Raw genomic sequence first — 20409 nt, forward strand, 5'->3', positions numbered from 1 at the left:
TGAAATTACATTCATTCTGATGCTCATATATTTCTACACATGCGTTCATGTCATTTTCAGAAAAATACTCATCCTGTCAATGGATGTGCACACATTTGACTAGCGAGATAATTTTTTTCTCCCCATGTACAGATTGTTTCTATGTAACGTGGGGAGTCTCTGAGGGGGTTGTATCGACGCCAGGCCAGTCGCTGCCTCCTCATGGTAAACAACTGGGGTGTCTGCATTCTTCTGACCTCAAGCAAGTCATTCAGAAGGTACACAATAATATGTTACAAGTATTTGCTTTAATTTCAATTGAAACTACCAAACCTTTACAATAGCTCATTGTTGTGAGTGAATTGAACTTAACTTTAAATTCATACTTTTTTTTTTCTTTTTAAAACATCCTCTTAATATGACTGAATCTGTAACATTTTGAGAGACAGGTATATTAGAGTTAAATTTAACTGAATACTGTAGTTTTTCATTTCTTCATCTAAGTTTTGTTGTTTTTGTCAGTGTAAGTGTTCAAAATTCATAGTGTCCGTGCACCTTTCCACTTGTTTGTTTTCTCTCCAGGGCCTAGTGCTGTACAGTCGTGATAACAGAGAGTTGGACCTCCTCCTTTTCTGGGAAGTGTGCGACTTTGTGTCCAGGCTAGATCGCGTGCTGAGCCGGCCCGGTGGCTCTCTGCTCCTGGCGGGTCGCAGTGGGGTTGGGCGACACACAGCCACATTCTTGGTTTCACATATGCATGGATACACCCTGTTTACACCAAAGATCTCTCGTGGTTATACCCTGAAGCATTTTAAGAATGATCTCAAGACAGTATGTATTGGTTGCATTCATGAGTTTATCATTCCAGTCCATTAATGTAGTATGTTCTGTAAACTGTGTGTATGAGCTTCACACGTGGAATGTGCTATCTGTTCAGGTAATGCAGTTAGCTGGACTGGAAGGGCAGCAGGTTGTTTTACTTCTGGAGGACTATCAGTTTGTCCATTCTGCTTTCCTGGAGATGGTCAACAGCCTGCTTTCATCTGGTGAGTGAGTCTTTTAATTTATATTGCATTATCTATCTCAAATTTACTCAATTTAAAATTTAATTTTACTGTTTCAAGGTGAAGTTCCAGGACTTTACACCCCAGAAGAGCTGGAGCCTCTTCTCTCATCCCTCAAAGATGCAGCTTCCCAAGATGGATTTACTGGACCCCTTTACAACTACTTCTCCTTCAGTTAGTATGCTGCATTTATCTGTTATTCTTTCAGACTCTCTGTGTGGTATATCTAATCTTTCCTCTCTACGGTGTAGATATATTCCTTTTCTTCAGACTATCCAGCTGTTTCGTTCTGTCAATGTCTTCACCCGTCTCTGGCTACTTTTCTTATATTTAGCTATTTACAATGATACATACTGCAGGGTCACTGAGTTTGTATCTGTGGCCGTTTAATTTAGTCTATAGTTATTGTTAAATTCATATCACTAAAAAGCTTCCTGACAGCTTATTATTCAGGTAAATTATATATATATATATATATATATATATATGTATATACAGTATATATATATATATCCTTTCGACGTTAGCCCAGCGTGTCCTGCTCCTAAGCCTGGCCCCCAGGTTTCAACCGCTCCGCACAGGAAGGTACTGCGTACTCGGGGCGGCAGGCTGGTGAAACCCCCAGTGAAGTTTTCGTTCTAAGTGCCTAACTGGGTGTTCGGGGGGGGGAGCTGTGTGGCGGGCATTAGGACCTGGCCGCACACCCAGTAGGCAAGTTGAAAGAGATTGTGAATCTTTGAACTTTGTGTTTTATGTCTTTGATGATGTGTACCATGTTTGTTCAGTTTTGTGTTGACAAGTGAAGAGTAAAGACGTATACTAGAACAGCATCGTGCGTTTCTTCATCTTGCCACATTGGTGACCCCAATGTGTCGCCACATGTGGCGAGGCGAAGAAACCACACGTTGCTGTGCTAGTGGAGATCTTTACTCTTCGCATGCCATCACAAAACTGATACAACAAAGTCCAAAACAGCAAAGACAAAGCCAACAGGTTCAAAGCATCAAAGGATCATAGCGACATGCCTACTGGGTGAGAGACATGGTCCTAGTGTCCGCCACAATATATATATATATATATATATATATATATATATATATATATATATATATATATATATATATATATATATATATGTGTGTGTGTGTGTGTGTGTGTGTGTGTGTGTGTGTGTGTGTGTGTGTGTGTGTGTGTGTGTGTGTGTGTGTTATTATGTAAGTATTTTATGGTTAATACTACACTCTTCTGTTAAACGTTCTGTCTCAAATTTCTCTCAGGAATCCAGCAAAATCTTCACATTGTTCTAATCATGGACTGTTCAAACCCCAATTTCACCATCAGCTGCGAAAGCAATCCGGCTTTTTACCGTAGGTGTTCTGTCCAATGGATGGAAGGATGGTCTGAAAGCAGCATGAAGAAGGTCAGGGTTTTAACAATTTTAATAAACAAGTTTTACAAACATTATAAACATCAATTTAACAAACCTGCATATCATTCATTTGCTTAAAACCAACAATCATAATATCAATATGCACAAGTTCACATAAAAATGTGTTTGGTCAGATTCCCGAGCTGTTACTTACAAAGGCAAACAATGAAGGTGAGAAGAATGAAAGTGAAAAGAAGTCAAGGACAGGTATGAACTTTTTGAGATTTATTTTTCTTTTGGTTATATTTTACATACCAAGAAGTTATGACGCATTAGAAGAATCAATGACATAGACTGTTATTTTCTTCTATGTCTATATTTTCATGCGTTGCTGTATTTGTATTTGCTTCTGAATTTGTTGCATGCCATTTTTTATTTCCCGTGACTTCATGGCAGTCAATTACATTCGCAGTTCAGTGAATATTCAGAAGACAGATATGAAACTTGTCAAATAATACTGTAGGTATCAAATTAACCTGTGCCCGCATGAGTTTTCTCCGGGCTCTCCGGCTTCACTCCAAAAGCATGCATAGTAGGTGTATTGGACGTTCTAAATTGTCCTTAGGTGTGATTAGGTGTATGAATGGTTGTTCATCCCAATGTGCCCTGCAACTGGCTGGCAACCGTTTTGTCTCCTTGCCTACTGCTGGAAGACAGCTAGGATAGGTACCAGCGAGACAACGACCCTATTGAGGAGAAGCAGCTATAAAAAGTGGATTATTATCATTATTAATAGTAGTAGTAGTCAAAGTCAAAGACAAAGTCAAGTTTATTGTCAATTTCTTCACATGTGCTTAACATACAAAGGAATCGAAATAGCGTTTCTCACTATCCTCTGCGTTTTACATGTACACAAGACAACGCATTGTCGGGACAGCGAGTGGCCGCTGCGTATACACGCGCCGCAGTAGTAGTAGTCGTAGTAGTAGTAGTAGTAGTAGCATCAGTTTTAGTAGTAATAGTAGTTTCCTTACTGTTTACTATTTCATTGATGCCTAAATCATTGTTGTAGTGATGTTTTTTCCTGTATTGTTATAATGTGATATGATGTGTGGTCAGAATCTAGACAGGATGATGTGAGCCGTCTGTTCCTGATAGTTCATGAGTCTTGTCGAGAACATGGTGCAACACCCAGCCAGTATATGGCCTTTCTGCACCTTTACAATGCAATCTATAGCAAGAAGCAGATGCAGCTCACAACAAGACAACAGCATTTGCAGGTAATGAATATAATGTAGCTATAAGGTCATTTAGCATTACAATCACAGATACTTTACCTGAGAGTTACTTGTTTTCTCCTGCAACAAGTAATAGCAGAATAGTTGTAAATGTAAAAAGCACAAATGACCATCACATTTGCAGGCTGGTGTGTCTAAGCTCAATGAAGCCAAGGCACTGGTTGATGAGTTGAAGAGGCGGGCTGCAGAGCAGAGTGTGCTGCTGAAGACTAAACAGCAAGAGGCCGATTCTGCCCTGCAGGAAATCACTACATCCATGCAGGTATATCATTTGAATGGACTTTTTATTTGTTGTTCGCAAATTGCCCACTGAATGGCAGGGAGGATGATGGTCTTGGAGAAACATGTCCTTCATTGTCCTCTAAAACTTGTATCTCATCTTCTCAGCCTATAACTTGCATTTGCCAGCGGTGTTCCCTATTTCCAGTAGTGAAGACCATAATTAAGGGAAAAAAAAAATCACTTATCTATTTCATTCCTTCCATTGTTCTCTCTCTCTAAAGATATTCAGTTTTTTTTTCTTTACTGGTTGTGATTGATAAAGGAAGAAAAGAAGAAGCATTAGCAGTAGTTTGATCCCTCTTGTTGGTTGTAGAAAACAATAGATGGTAAAGGGAATTCATCAGCACAATTTTTTATTATGTTTTTTTTTTTTTTTTTGAAGACTTGGCCAAGATTGAAGAATGAATGAAACACAGCCTAATGTTCGGACAATCAATGTATATTTTTAGAAGAAAAACAGAAAAAAATGGGCTGTTAGGTTGGATGACAATATAATCAATGAAAAGTTTATTTTTGGACAATCGTGACGTGCAATTGCATTGACAGAATTACATTCGTTTTATAACAATAGAATCACATAAGTATTGCCAAATAATTGATTTATATTGCAGCGTGAGGCTATCATAATCAACATGTTCAGGTTTTTTTGAATCTATTAAAAAAATAGCTCTAGTTTGTATTTTTTGGCCTTCCAGAATGCCAGTGACCAGAAAGCAGAGATGGAAAAGCTCCAAGCAAAAATGGCTCAAGAGGTGTCCAAGATAGAAGAGCGGAAAGGTAAAATTGATGATGAACTGAAGGAAGTAAAGGTAGGTTGTCTGGTTGATTCCTCAATAGCTCCCCTTGAGCATGGCTTGAGCAAATTAACATACATTTACTTTATTTCTTTTCTGAAGCCTTTGGTGGATGAGGCGAAGCAAGCAGTGGGAAACATCAAGCCTGAAGCTCTGTCTGAGATTCGTTCTCTCCGCATGCCACCTGATGTCATCAGGGACATCCTAGAGGGTGTCCTGAGATTGATGGGCACCTTCGACACCTCCTGGGTCAGCATGAAGAGGTGAGCTAAAGTAGAGGTATTGAGGAACAACTTTAAGGATACACACAGAGGAGACAATACAAATGAAATGTCTGTTTCAACGTGTGGGACTCATTAAAGTAATGAAGATAGTACACTTCTTAAATAATAAAATAGCTGCCTCTGGCTCAAGGGGTGAACATGCTCGCTACTATGCAACTGCTCCAAAGAGTAGTACTTGTAATAATAACAAAAATAAATAAATGCAAAATAAAAATTGACGTTCGAGATAAATTATGAATGTACTTTATGATAGAATAACAAACACACACAACTGCTTACTGGGAACATTCGAACAAAGGTGGTAATTTTCCTGTCTGGAAAATTGCAACAAAGAGTCAAGAGGTTTCTCAAACTGAGCTGTATCATATTGAATCGAATCTTGATCCCACTGAGAAACGTCCATGAATAATTTTGCACCCCAAATATTGAATAATCTCTTTTGGAGAAATGCACATCTCTAGAGTTGTTAAATAGTGTTATCATATAAACTGTGTATCTGATGTAATTGTAACACCAGGAAATAAAAGACAAAATGTTGTCTCGATTTCATATTTTGTTTTCAAAGCTAAGAAGTTCCACGTACTTCTAGTGTAAGTTTCAAAGATTTTTTTTTAAATTAGTTTAAAATGTTTTACATTAATTAAAAAATTAACACACAATAAATACCATATACCTTTATTTTTTATAGATTTTACATATTTTCACATACTGTGACGACATTCTTTTCACTGTACCATTTGTGGCAATAGCTCTATGCACCTTAAATGAATTTTGCATTGCTGATCATTTACTTTCCACCTGAAGGCTATCGTCAACAAGTTTGTATGTTTTCTCAAGTCACAACAAATAATGGAGGTTTTGCAAAAATAGAGGCATGAGATGAGCCTTTAAAAATTGCAAGCATACTGATTTTCTTCAGTGCAAAGATGCAGCCGATATTTTCTCCATCTTTTTTTTTTTTTTCTCCCTACCATAATGCTTAGCTTTCTAGCTAAGCGTGGTGTGAGGGAGGACATAGTTACATTTGAGGTAAGGAATATCACTCCGGAGATTCGCCAGAGTGTGGAAGAGCTTCTTCACAGAAATAAGGCTTCCTTCGATCCCAAGGTCAGTTGTCTCCTTCTTATTACACATATACATTCATGACTGACTAACTGATCATGCTGTTTGTGACTTTTGATGGTGTTGCTTTGGACAGAATGCAAAACGTGCAAGTGCAGCAGCTGCCCCTCTGGCTGCCTGGGTCAAAGCCAATGTTCAGTATTCCCATGTCCTGCAGAGGATAGAGCCACTTGAGCGAGAGCAGGCTGGACTCATGGAGTGAGCACACTTACACAGACACACACACACGTAGGCACATACTACCCAGAATAACACCCGTTAAGGATATACTGTAGAAATAGCAGTTTTTTCCATCCGAAGTAATTATTTCACGTTTAGTTTGATTTACTTCAGGTTGCATTTGGTAAACTGGGTGAAAACTTGATTGCACAAGTAAACAGATGTATGAGCAGATGTAATCAGGTTTTCATAAGTCAAAAATGGTAAATTGATGCACTTGATGCATTTATTTCGACGTCATATGAACCAACAGGCACCTTGCAGATACGCAGATGTGGAAAGTGTCACTGTTCCCTAAAGCCCCATTTCCACTGACATTATTTACTCTACTCTGCTCTCTGCTACTCAACAAAAGCCCTGTTTCCTCCGAGAAAATACCCAGCTCTGCTCAGATTTTCTGATACCTGCTTTGTGGTTCCAAAAAATGTAGCTCGGTCTAAAGCGTGACGTAAATACCATTGACTATTCAGAGACAGGTTTGAATGCGTGGCAGCACAAACCACTCAGGGAATACAGTAACCATTAATGAAGAAAGAAAAAGACAGGAAAACAAGTATAAAAGCTTTTGTTTCCCCAACCTTCCTTTGATGGACTTTAAGTGCATATTGTCTTCTTGTTGTACTGTATGCAATATTCCAAAACAGCCACAAACCAAGCTCCAGTTACAATAATCCTTCCACACCCTCCATTCTTTTTGTTTCTGTGTGAAGTGCATGCTCAATACAGTGGCTCTTAACATGACGTTACAGGTGAGGTGAGGAGAGGCTCCTGTGCATTGGCAGTTGAGAAGCAATGCTATTTGGTGTAGAGCTGAGTAGAATAGCGTACAGCAGAGTAGAGCAGATATTGTTGAGGGAAATACGACTTTCGTTAATCACATGCAACATATCCACCATCATTATAATTTGTAAAGGTGAGCACACAATTTAGATCACACTACTTGGAATTTTTTTCAACCTGGCCCTTCGTATACTGCACTAATCTAATGGGGATGAATGACCTCTGAATTAATGTGAATAGTGATGAACAGTGGTGTCCATCTATTCATCCATTTTCTTACCTGTTCATTCCCACAAGGGTCACAGGCTTGCTGGTGCCTTTCCCAGCTGTTTTTGGGCAGTAGGCCAAGGTGTACCCTAAACTGGTGGCCAGCCAAACGCAGAGCACACAGAGACAAACAACCATTCACACTCACAACATACCTAAGGGCGATTTGGAGTGTAACAATGAGATGTTACAAATGACTATAATTAAAAGACAATTTACCGTATACTTAGTTTTTAAACAACCTATACATTCATTATATTTTTTCAAATTTCAAGTTCCATTTTTTTGTGCTTTTCCAGAAACCTGAGGAAAACGGAAAGTCGAAGAAATAAGCTTGAGAGCCTACTCAACTCTGTTGGGGACAAGGTTAATGAACTCAAAGAGAAGTAGGACCCTCCTTTAATTTTTGTTCTAAATTCTACCTTAGTTGTTTCTGATTCCTTTAATAAATGTTGAATTTAGGGTTATTTGCCAGCAGCGTCGGAAGTTCATGCTGAATTGTACATGTTGCATGTGTGTGAATGTGTGTGAGGCCATAGATATATAAATCTGAATGCATAAAATCTTGCAGCATCCTCCAGTCAGTTTTTGCTAAGTCAATGTTCAAGCTTTTGCACAAGGACTCAATCATACTTGCAGTGCAAAGTGATAAACCTTGATTTAATCATTTTAAATCAGCCTGCATTAAAAATGTCACCACATTGCAAGTGAGTTGCAAAAGGTAACCAAGCTACCACGGTTGCTATAATACGCCACATAATTTCTTACACGCTCACCTTTGGGAAATTGACTTTGATGACATCAGGAGCAACTGGCTGTTTAACATGTTCCTCAAGGTTCCAGTCGTCACATTACAAGATACCCATTCTAGCCATCAGCCTCCCATCCTTGAACAAATTTGGGGTTACTACCCATTTATTGCCCTTGCCCATTATTGTCATCAAGGATATAAACAATCATGGCTGCCTGAAGGGCAGATCTATCCTCCCTCTCTTAAAATGTATGGGATCATGAGGCTTGCAAAAAGGTTAAGGGTCAATAATATAGTACTGCATATATTTATGACTTAATTTGCTTTATTGTATTCCAGTATCCTTACAATGTGCTTAGAGAAATATTTCAAAAGATAAGTTTCATTTGTGGTCAGCACTTCATCATCAAGAATTAAATGTTGATTAATGTGCATATTTGTCTGAGTGGCATATGTAGCAAACAAGCAAACACGTGATCACTTTTTACCTCTATTTTTATTTAAAAAAATATTTGGACACAATTTGATTACTGGTATATTTAATTTCTATATCTATTGCCTTACCGACTTATTGTGTTTCTCGCTGGCAGATTTCAGTGTCACACTGCAGAGGCAGCTAAGTTGGAGGCTGAGGTGACAAAAGCTCAGGACACAATCAATGCTGCCCAGCAACTGATTTCCCAACTGGACGGAGAACATAAGCGGTGGAATACACAGGTCGTGTGATGTATTGATACTGCTATTGCTATTACAGATATTTTACAGTCAAATTGAAGCACTAAATGCTTTAACAAAGGGATGAGGCTCTGATGTCTTAGGTCACCTATTTGACAGTTAAGCTTCTTTCATCAGCATCTGTCTGGGTGTTAATTAAAACACTCAATCACCTCCTGACAAACAAACACATTCACTCCCTCGCACTTTCAACATTCCTCCGCATTTGCTCCATAGAATCATTTTACTTCCTACATGCATTTCTGTTAACCTGAAACTCAAACCTATGCAAGTTTTTTTTTTTTACTTCCATTTGTTTGCTTGTTTTGGAGCAGAATAAAACAAAATTGCATGTCTCACTGTGAGACAGCACACCCTCCAAAAGTTAAGGTCGTTTGAATTGATGTTTGGTGCATAGGCAACAACACTCAGGGCCTGAAGGCGGAGGGAGGCTACTGTCCCATCCACCGGGTGAACTCAAATGTACAGGTGCCGAGCCAGAGAGCAATATGTATGTCCAATTCTGATCTGCGCCTCTCACCATGGGGCAATTCCAAATTGGAAAAGAGTCTAAGCCCTCTAGAGAAGTCGAGCACCAAAGCCCAATTTGTGAGTTTTCCCGTTTTCGACTATGTAACGTTGAAACTGTTCAGGCTCCTTCCCCACCAGAGAGGTGACACTGAAAGTACCAAGACCTAGATTTTGTAGCCTGGCATTGGTCCAGTAAGGTCCCCGCTCTTGGCCGCCGTCAATCGCCCAGCTCTTGCTGCAACTGACTCCTGTGGCCCCTCCCACAGGTGGTGAGCCCATAGGAAGGGGGGGCCGAGTCCAGCAGGGCCACATGGGTGCAGGCCAGGCCACCAGGCGCTTGCCAATGAGCCCCACCTCCAGGCCTGGCTGCGGAGTGGGGCCCTGGTGACCTGTGTTCAGGGAAGGGAAATAAGCAATGCTTAGTCTAGTCCCTCACCTAAGACCTATTTGCCATGGGTGACCCTACCAACAGCATAAAGTTCCAAACAGCATAGCTCGTAGGATCAAATTTTGAAACATAATTGAAAAGGATGTAGTCATGTATTCATATCTAAGGGGACGTTAACTTCAGGGGATACATTTTTCACACTGTTCATATAATATATCTGACAGACGAAATGTTTTCCCTTTACCACAGCTCTTCTCTTTTAGATTGATGGACACGCTCAGCAATGGTGTTTCTACTCATGCTCACATTTAAAAAGAGTTCCTTTTTGTCCAGGCAAACTGCGTCACAAACTTTGAGCGTTAAGTTTTTGATAAAATCCCACTGTGTCAATGGCCGGGCTGATTTTGTGTGCCCTTCTGCCTCACTTTGTGATTTGGCTTTTCTGAACAGAGCGTGCCAACTTTTAAGACCTCGTTTTAATGCTTACACCTTCCGTAGCCTTTGTTTCATGTCCATATTTTTGTTTTTGTCTCCGTGTTTCGTTTCATGATTTCGTTTCTTTCCAATTCCCGTATTTTTCGGACTAAAAGCCACGACTTTTTCATCAAGATTTGAGCCCTGCAGTTTATAGTCTAGTGCGGCTTATCTGCTGGTTTTTCCCACTGGTCAAGCAAATGTGTGTTGAAGGAGTCAGTTAATGGAACAACTATGAAATAAACTGAGAATATGTGAATCAGTGGTTTTGCTCAAAAAGAGTTTTAAAACATACTAAAAATATTTTAAAAAAAGGTCTAAATTGAAAAAGATCTTTTATTAAAGTTTCGGCCCACAGGCCAGGACTTTCACATGTGCTGTACAGTATATTTCAACATTAATTACATACTAATAGGTCTACACTCACATAAACTCTTGACAGTTTTAAAACTGCATAACAACTAGTGACTTTCTTAATGTGTTTAATTTACCTTGGCTTTATTTATGGGGCAGGATGTATTACAAAAGGTTGCACAGCCACTTGTGCGTTTGGGATTTTACTCTATGGATGATGCCTAATATAACTTCAGGTGGCAACCTTTGCCCACAGTATTACATTAACATGAGAAATTAAAACAGTATGATTATAGAGTGTTGATAAGAAGACCAATTTTATCTTTGACCTCAGTTACCTTAACCATTTTCTTGAAATGTTCTGTGTTCTTCCATTTTCCTTCTCTTTCTTTCCATCAGATGTTGGAAATAAAGAATGAGTTAGATACACTCCCAGTGAGGGCGATGCTTGCTGGAGCCTTCATTACATATTTGTCTGCAGCTCCTGAAGATCGTCGTAAACATTGTCTAGAAACATGGATGGCTCAGTCTGGACTGCAAAGTATGTGTGCTTTTGACAATAAAATAATACTTGAACCCCTAAATTGACAAAAGACACTTGGACACCTGACTGAAAAAAGAGTTGTTTTTTCTTGAACAGCTTTACTATGTTCCATTATTTTAGAACAACATTCGTCTTTACTATGAGCTGAGTAGTGATATGTTGGAACAGCAAAGAATTGGAAATGGACTCATAGAGTTTGAGGACAACTCTGGGTACCGATAACCCTGAACTAAATAATCAATAAGGTTTTGGTTGTTTTTTTTTGTTTTTTTTGACCACATTTTCTCTATCAGTGTTTGCAAACTTTCACATCTAAATTCTGAGTTTGTTTAGTTGGCAGAACAGATACTCACAAGAATGAAAGAAATATATATTTGGAGATCTTACATACTATTTTTGAACTGGATAATTTTCTGTGACAGACTTGATGTTCTCTAAATGCACATTACTGGTTGGGAATCTTTGTATGTAAAATGTTTTTGGTTTGTTTGTTTTTTGGTTTTTTTTTTTTTAATATGTAACACTCAGCTGTGTTTGGTGGCCCAAAACATCACATCATTTATCTATGTTAATGCTTGTTTGCATAGAGTTTGACTTTAGGTCATTCCTGTCATTGGAGAATGAACAGTTGATCTGGAAAAGTCAAGGGCTACCATCTGATGACCTCTCAATGGAGAATGCTATTGTCATACTACAGGTTGGGAACTAATTGTTATTATTGTCTTAGCTGATAATTTCATTTATTGGCCATATTATTACGTTTTGTGCTCATAATAGATACTACAGCTATCACAATACTTTACAGATTTAAGGTATTATGTTGTGTTTCCTTTCTGTCTTTTGATCATTCATCTTCAAACTTTCTTTTTCATTCAGTTTTTGAATCATCATTCAAAATATCAAAACAATTGCACTGAGAATGTTGTCATTCATATGAACATATTACATCTGTGTTTGTGTTTTGTTTCTCCATTTCTGTCTTATAGATCAATGAGCTTAAATTACGGGTAAGGAGTTGCTCCATCATAGAACAAGTGCATTTGTGTTGCTTGTGCTTATACCATACACAGTCACACACAATAATTGCACCGTGTGATCCATATATGGAAAATATTATATAAAATCCTATGAACTTTATATATTTACTTATTGAATATCTGCAGATAACAGCATATGAAGTGTGTGTTACCAGGTAAAAAATTAAATAAATAAATAACCGTGTAAGCAAATAGAGTACTTATGCACATGGATTCAGCCTGTACACTGTCAATATGACCGCATATGTGCTGACTGTGTAAACACAAAGAGTACTTATCCACATGGATTTAGCTTGTATACTGTGCATATAAATCGTTCATGTACGTCGTGGCAATCATAAGACAGAGAAAACATCAAAATCATAAAGCGACGGACGGAAATGTTTCCCCGTTATATGTAGCGGAAAGATGGCCAGGAAGCTTTGCACCATAGGGACAAAACTAGCTTTTATTTACAGAATGTGCGCATGCACCTCACTTCCTACTGAAATTAACTAACCCATAACAGAGTGCAATACATCTTGAAATGACGCCACGTGTTTTTTTTTTCTCTTTTTCTCAGAGTGTTGCGTGTCCTTTTCTCATTGATCCTTCCTCCCGAGCCACAGAATGGCTCTGCACACATCTCAAACAAAACCGTCTTGAGGTTATCAACCAACAGGTATGTAAAGGTTAAAGGTCAGCTGATGTATTTAACTATCAACAATTGATACATCGGTACCCACACAATTTTAGGTGAACGGCAGAGAATGTATTATTTATTGTTTTGACCGTCACTTTCAAAAATGCATTAAATTAACATAAAACAAGTAATAAATAACAATACATGTATCACAGAATCTGTAAATTGATGTGATAACTGAACAACATCACAGTGCATATAGTAGAGCAATGAACCGCCAGACCTGTCAATTACAGACAGCTTTTTTTATAACTGCATTACAGTAAGCATCCACTTCCTAATGTGCATTAATTTCACCTACATGACGGGACAAGTATGAAACAGCATAACCCGAAATGTAATTCTTATGATGTTTGACAGGCTTTTGCCAGCTCTGTGATATTCATAACGCTTGCACATGTGTATGTCTATAAAGGACAGTAACTTCATGACAGCACTAGAGCTGGCGGTCAGATTTGGAAAAACTCTCATCATTCAAGAAATGGATGGAGTGGAACCTGTACTCTACCCATTGTTGAGAAGGGACCTCATTGCACAAGGTACTTAGATTTTTAATTTAGGGCTGTAATATAACATGATTCCTCTTTATTATTTCTCTGTGATGCATGACAATTGTCTTTAAAAAAATCCACAACATTTGTTTTAATTACTGTTATATACTACATAATATGACTCATTACCATGTTCAACTGAATTTTTAAAGCACCCACATTTCATATAACCCATGGATTTATTTCACTTAATTCAGTGTTCCGAGGCAAAAATGTTTAGAAAGGTGATGGAACGTTTAGGAATATTGACTATTGCCACATTAAGCCATGTGGTTATCAATGACTGCCTCCAATTCAGAGATTGTGGTTCAAAGCTTGACTCTCATTTTTTGTGTGGAGTTCTCCCTGTTCTTGCAAAAGTAAAACCCCTCAGCTAATGCATTGTGTAAGCACAATTCACTTGCTGGATGCGCTATTATGGAGTGAACATGGAGGCAGGGAAGCATTTCTACTGCATCTCTTAGTCTCACATCTCTGAGTTTCACAATTTTAAAAGCTAAAAAGAAAGCAGTCCAAAAGGTTTTTGAAATCAATTACTAGAGGGGTCTAAAAACTCACTAAATTTAGCAGCAAATTGCCAAGTTGGTGACACTGCTCTGCTTTGCTTAACTTTTAACTTGTTGCGCACATGCAATCCGCCCGCCCGAAGTGGAGACTCTTCACTCAGCCTACCTGGCAAGTCACGGGCAGCGAGGAGAGATATTTTGTGAATCAGACGCACGGTTAAATCACAGGAAGCCAAAATTCAAAAGGGCCTCTTTCAAACACATTTTCTGAAATGAGTGGATAAGAGCAATGGTAACCTTGAAAGAAGGCTGCGGAAAGACAAAGGCCATGCTGTATTAAAAAGTACAGGACAGTAGTTGAAAAATAAAAGGTCAGTTTTGAAAGTTACTTTTAAGCGCATATAATAGAAAAACTCGATCTCTTGTTTTTTTTTTTTCTTTCCTTTCTGGCAACACACATTCGTGTACACGTTCAAACAGGCCCAAGATACGTTGTTCAGATTGGAGAAAAGGTTATTGATTACAATGAGGATTTCCGACTCTTCCTGGCAACACGTAATCCTGCTCCTTTCATCCCCCCTGATGCCGTTTCTGTGGTTACCGAGGTCAACTTTACCACCACAAGGGCAGGGCTTCAAGGACAGGTGATAATTTTTTTCCCCAGTCGGGAAAATCCTACTTTATTTTTGCCAAACTAAGCACTTTCGAAGCTGACCAATTTTATGATAATACAAATATGTGTTTGTGAGTAGCTTCTAGCCTTGACCATACAACATGAGAAACCAGAATTGGAGACGGAGAAAACAAGACTGCTTCAACAAGAGGAAGACAAGAAGATACAGCTTGCACAACTAGAGGAGTCACTCCTAGAGGTACATTATTAACAAAGAAACAATGCTTACTGTCCATGTTGCATAGAACTTTTGTTACTTCAGCATCACCTCCACCTTTATGTAATTAAACAGTCAGGAAATCTGACAAGACTCTCATTTCCATTATTTCTAACTACTTTGCTGCATAAATAGTAGCTACAAAAATTGAAACAATGTGGAGCATTGTTTTGAAATTAAATTACCGGTAACTACATACAGTATTTTAATTTTTGGAGAAGGTTAATCTTCTCTTCTTACAATACTTAATTCATCCCTTGAGGGAAATTACTGCAAAATTCGCAACTACAGCACAAAAGATCAACCATCAAAGAAAAAGAAATTACAAATGGAAAAAAAAAAAAAGGAAAAAAAAGTTTTTGAAAAAAAAATCTAAGCCAGAAGAAATGTTGAATGGTTGCTGGTAGGAACACAGTAAAAATATAAATAAAGTATGTCTTAACTACCTCCTTACTGGCCAAACAACTGTTACAAGTATTCTAATGACATTAAATATCTAACACAGTAACCAGTTGATGATGTAAACTCACCATTACATATTTAATACGCAAAGAACATGTTGTATGTATGCACAAATATTATGCACATTGAAAACATCAATCAGTCATGTCATCGAAGAAGTGGTTGTCAAAATTAGCCTCACGTCAATATTTTCCCCAATCAAAACCATTTCCATTAAAAATTGCTGGGTTTTATAACAAGGACACATTTTGTGTGAGAGAAACACACATAGAAAGGTAGGCCAGAAGAAAAGAAAACAGTCTAGGGATTTATTATGGCCATCTTAACATTTCCATGCTTCACTGCTTTCCCATTCGTTTTATCTGAATGCTTTTGTGACTGCATTTTATTTTCAGTCAGTTTTCAAAAATATGTTTTCCAAATGGTTTGATAAATCTGTTAATGTCCGACATGAGTGTTACAAGACAGCAACACTTGCTATAACAGATCTTGTCGCCCTGTCTCCCCACCACCTTTATCCATCCCTCCACCCATGTCAGACCCTGGCAACATCGCAGGGAAATATGTTAGAGAACCGTGAGCTGATAGACAGTCTGAACCAGGCCAAAGCAAGCAGTGCTCTCATCCAGGAGTCACTACTGGAATCACACCGTTTGCAAGCATCTCTGGACCAGGTATTCACACACAGTTAAAAATTAGTCTCATGGGAAACATTCTTATCATTAGGGACAGGCCGTTCGTTTAACCTGACATATCATCCCTTAGTCTCAGTGCTTAGCTGGAATTTTGCTCAAAAGTAGACCTTAAAGATTTTCAGGTATCCTCAGGCAGCTACGGATGCTGAACGTTTGTAGTTGCAAGTGTTGCTCTAAAATATCTCGGAGAAAAGGGGCCAATTGTTTGCTCCCTGGGCTCCTTTTTGCGTGTGCAATTTCTCTCAGATTATTAAACACTATTCATCTTTCCTCATTATGCCTGGCCTTTGGGCTACAGTGGTAATAGTGGAGCAATAGTGAGTTGTCTTGGGAAGAATCTCTATCCTACCATCACCTGCACACTTTCTCAAGTTGAATGTCTTGTCTTGAGGGCTCATGCTGTTTTTCAGCCATGAGGCCAATTGTGTAATGGGTTATAGTTAAATTTATGTGTTCTGTCAGAGCACAAGAGATACAGTATATTGGATGTATATTTCAATTGATTCTTTAATAACGTACATAATACAATTGCCACACATACAAAATATACTGTAGTTGTTATCCAGTACTTACAGAATAATCGTAAATTGGCTTTGAAAATGATCAAATTCAAAAGTAGATGTGCTCCAAATGTTATAGTTGGGTATAGTGAATGTTCCCTCAATACCATCTGTTGCTGCGGAGGAGTTCATAACAATATTAATACGTTAATATACATAATTTCAAAGCTGTTTTTTGCAAACATTATCTTTCAATGAAAACATAATTTTAAAAGTATTTTGTTTTACATTTCAAATTTCATCCAAAATTGTGTAATTTTATCACTCTGTGAACCTCTAGGAAGCAATAGAAAGTATTCCAAGTCTTGTTTTTTTGTTCTTAAGTTTAATGTTTCTTTCCATCCCTAATCTTTACGCCCTTTCCCACTTCCTCGATTATAACAAATGCTTCTGGTTCACATTTATATGCACCACAATATCTTATCTGCATTAAACATGTGTTTTATCACTCTCTTAAAAAATATATTCCCTTTCCATATTTTCATTCACACAATTTGTTTGGATTTCAGGAACGAGATGCCTACTTACCTCTTGCGGAGAGTGCAAGCAAGATGTATTTTGTCATCTCCGACCTGTCAAAGATTGACAACATGTACCGCTTCAGCCTTGCTTCATTTTTACGCCTCTTCCAAAGGGCTCTCCAGGCCAAAAAGGTAACTTGGCCCTTCACATCACTTCCCTTCTGTTTTGAAAGAAAGTGATGTGAAGGGCCAAGAATTTTCTTACACGCGCTTGTTTGTTTATTGACCCATGCACACATACGCACATGCACACACCCACACACACACACACACACACACACACACACACATATATATATATATATATATATATATATATATAGATAGATTAAATTAAATTAATTTTAATTTTATTTTTATTTTATAAATTAATTTTATGCTAGATATTATCTTGTCAATTTATCACAAAATTATTGTTAGATTTTGCAAACTAAACAATGTTTACATAAGCACCAAAATCAACATTTTCCAGATTTTACTCTTGACCTCGAATGTGTTGAACACAAATACAAAAATAGAATGTCATCATATTTTCACGTAGAATTTTTCTGTATGCTTCAGGCAGCGACTCATACTGAAGCTAGGATCACCGCATTGGAAGCACGTTTGAAGAATATGGTTTATGAGTATGTCTGTCGCTCACTTTTCAAGGTAATATTGCCACACACCCATGTGAATAGACACCTAAGTAATCAGCTGCAGAAATGCAGATGATTGTCACTTTAGTGTGTTTTAATATTTTGGCAGCAACTAATGATTGTTTTAATCACCAAATAATGTGTTTTTTTATAATTTTTAATTTTATAATTAATAAAACCTACCATTTTTAAAAATTACCATGCATTTATACAAAAACTAGATGTTATTGAAAACTGACAACAAATAATTAACCATATTTTAAGATATAGGTACTTGTTTAGGTTCTATGTCATATTTTCCAAAGCAAAAATGCAAATTGCAATGGTCTTATTTTGATTTAACACAAACATAATGAGCCTCCTTTTAGAGAAGTCTGAAAAGTTTTCATTTTGAGAAGCTATAATTTAATAGATTATGACAAGTTTACACTAAACAAAGTCTCAAAATAATAATTTAATTCTCAAAATTGGCAATTACCGGTGAGTTTTTCCAATTAACAAACTGTAGCAGTCAAATATTGACCAGCGCTTTTTAAAAATGTTTCTGAAGATCACGTAGTGAATAGTAAAAAGAATTTCTATTTGTTTGCTATATTGTGAGACTGAAACAAAGGATTTGGTCAGATTTCCTAAACAATAGCGGAAGCGTGTAGAAAAGGCAGCAAAGGTTCATGACTGAAGAGACCTCTTGAAGATTGTCAAATTTCGCTTTTTTTTTCAACTGAACCATAGATGTAAGAGATTGAACAGTGAGCTCCAGATACTGTATATCAAATATATTATGGTAAAACGGTGTGCTATTGCATGTCAGTGTAGCAAGAAATTGCAGCAAATTGAAAGAAACGGCAGTTCACTGAATGTCGTATTGTTAAAATATTTCATATAAACTCATATACTGTAATTTCCCTGTCAGAATAACATGGCACTCAGTAGCTTGTACTTACATTTAGAAGATATCTGGTTAGACACCTGGCTCCTTTCAACACCATTATTTATACTCAAACGTCATTATATCAATGTGGGCATTAATCCTGGAATGACAAGGGCACTTTTTAAATACTTTTTATTAACATTCAAATAATTCCTTCACAACTTTTTTTTAGAAATACATTTGACATACTAAGTCCATTTCATTGTTTTGTATTCTCGTTTATCTTTCAGGCTGACCAGTTAATGTTTGCCCTTTATTTTACCAAGGGCATATATCCTGAATTATTCCAGGAAAATGTGAGTACGGTTGGCAGTTTATTTTCAGAAGCATGTTTTATTTTCAGTTATCTTGGTTATACTGTACATTTGAACATAACTTATTCACCAAATGTCATCTGTATTAATAATTCTGCTACAGGAATGGGAAGTCTTTATTGGCTCAATTGTCGGAGAAATATTCAAACAAGAGGTAGATTTGTTTTCTGTATAGTATAACACGCTGCAGGCTTTTCTTTTCAAATGACCTTTTCCTCCGTCTGTCCTTCTCCCCCATGCCAGGAGTTCCCATCTTGGATCGATCAGGAGAGACACAAATCACTGGCAGTTTACAAGGTAAACATTGAAATAGATTAACCAGTCAAACTATAGACAACATTATCTTACACACTTATTAATGTGAGGTATCGCTAATATCAACAGTAAACAGTAAGATATATATATCTACAAATACTGTATACTGGAATGGTACAGTAAATCCAAATGTGTCATCTTCTCTTTCAAATGCTGTAGAATTCTCAGTCTCACATTGTAACTTTTCTTTGGCTTTAGTTAATATGTGCTGTTCTTCATTCTCAGACTACATTCACAGCCCTCTATCAGTCCCTGTGTTTGAATGACTCAGACCTTTGGCTGTCCTTCGCTCGGAGCTCACACTGTGAACAAGAAATTCCATCCTCCATTGCCAAGAAAATTACTCCCTTCCAGCAGGTCAGATTTCACTCAGATTAATTGGTTTAAGTCCATATCACTAATTAAAAGATTTATCTCTATTAGCTGTAGAGATCTATACACATATTTATGTATTGCCTTCTTCTACCATCATATGTCTTTGTAAAGTAGATAGTTTCAATTTTATATTTTATAAATGTATACAGCTAGCCAGCACAACAATGTTTTTCTGTCTAGATGTTATTTTCAATGAAGGATTTTTTTCCAAAGCCTGTTTGTTCAAAATGCCAAAATGTCTTTGTTTCAACCGATTCTTAAATTAAACAGCGCTGTTATCTTCTTATTCTAAACTCAGTTAATTTTAACTGACTGTTACCTTGACAAAATCAAAAATCTTTTTTTTTTTTTTTTTTAACAGCGTAATTAACATTTTCCAAATGTTCATGGCTAATCCTGCCTTGATGATGCCAGTTCTGCACAGGAAATAGTCTAAACGAAAACAATATAAATAAAATAAATAGAAAAATATGTGTAAACATACAAGTATGATAATTTACTATGATTTATATTGCTACAATGCTATTCGAATCTGGAACGGCGATGAAACTTGCAGTCATATATATATATATATATATATATATATATATATATATATATATATATATATATATATATATATGACTGCAAGTTTCATCGCCGTTCCAGATTATATATATATATATATATATATATATATATATATATATATATATATATATATATATATATATATATA

At 37.2% G+C, this 20409-nt stretch overlaps 1 protein-coding gene across 2 annotated transcripts in view; it reads left to right on the forward strand.

The window, feature by feature from the left end:
• Positions 1-20409, forward strand: part of dync2h1 (dynein cytoplasmic 2 heavy chain 1) — an 81818-nt gene that overhangs the window by 40077 nt on the left and 21332 nt on the right. Inside the window, exons 52-79 of one of the 2 annotated variants that reach the window (XM_088427414.1) lie at positions 133-257; positions 562-810; positions 917-1025; positions 1104-1217; positions 2321-2463; positions 2607-2679; positions 3532-3692; positions 3835-3972; positions 4688-4801; positions 4889-5049; positions 6054-6177; positions 6269-6390; positions 7758-7844; positions 8800-8926; positions 11070-11211; positions 11802-11911; positions 12201-12221; positions 12814-12912; positions 13349-13472; positions 14471-14634; positions 14743-14862; positions 15882-16016; positions 17107-17250; positions 17680-17769; positions 18918-18983; positions 19105-19155; positions 19245-19298; positions 19542-19673. In XM_088427414.1, coding sequence (XP_088283540.1) covers positions 133-257; positions 562-810; positions 917-1025; positions 1104-1217; positions 2321-2463; positions 2607-2679; positions 3532-3692; positions 3835-3972; positions 4688-4801; positions 4889-5049; positions 6054-6177; positions 6269-6390; positions 7758-7844; positions 8800-8926; positions 11070-11211; positions 11802-11911; positions 12201-12221; positions 12814-12912; positions 13349-13472; positions 14471-14634; positions 14743-14862; positions 15882-16016; positions 17107-17250; positions 17680-17769; positions 18918-18983; positions 19105-19155; positions 19245-19298; positions 19542-19673 — 3299 coding nt within the window. The remainder of the gene's footprint in view (positions 1-132; positions 258-561; positions 811-916; positions 1026-1103; positions 1218-2320; positions 2464-2606; positions 2680-3531; positions 3693-3834; positions 3973-4687; positions 4802-4888; positions 5050-6053; positions 6178-6268; positions 6391-7757; positions 7845-8799; positions 8927-11069; positions 11212-11801; positions 11912-12200; positions 12222-12813; positions 12913-13348; positions 13473-14470; positions 14635-14742; positions 14863-15881; positions 16017-17106; positions 17251-17679; positions 17770-18917; positions 18984-19104; positions 19156-19244; positions 19299-19541; positions 19674-20409) is intronic. The other variant, XM_088427415.1, reaches the window with a different exon arrangement.

The sequence above is a fragment of the Hippichthys cyanospilos genome, chromosome 11 (genome assembly GCF_059441005.1).
Source record: "Hippichthys cyanospilos isolate Australia breed blue-spotted pipefish chromosome 11, RoL_Hcya_1.0, whole genome shotgun sequence".
NCBI classification, from domain to species: Eukaryota; Metazoa; Chordata; class Actinopteri; order Syngnathiformes; family Syngnathidae; genus Hippichthys; species Hippichthys cyanospilos.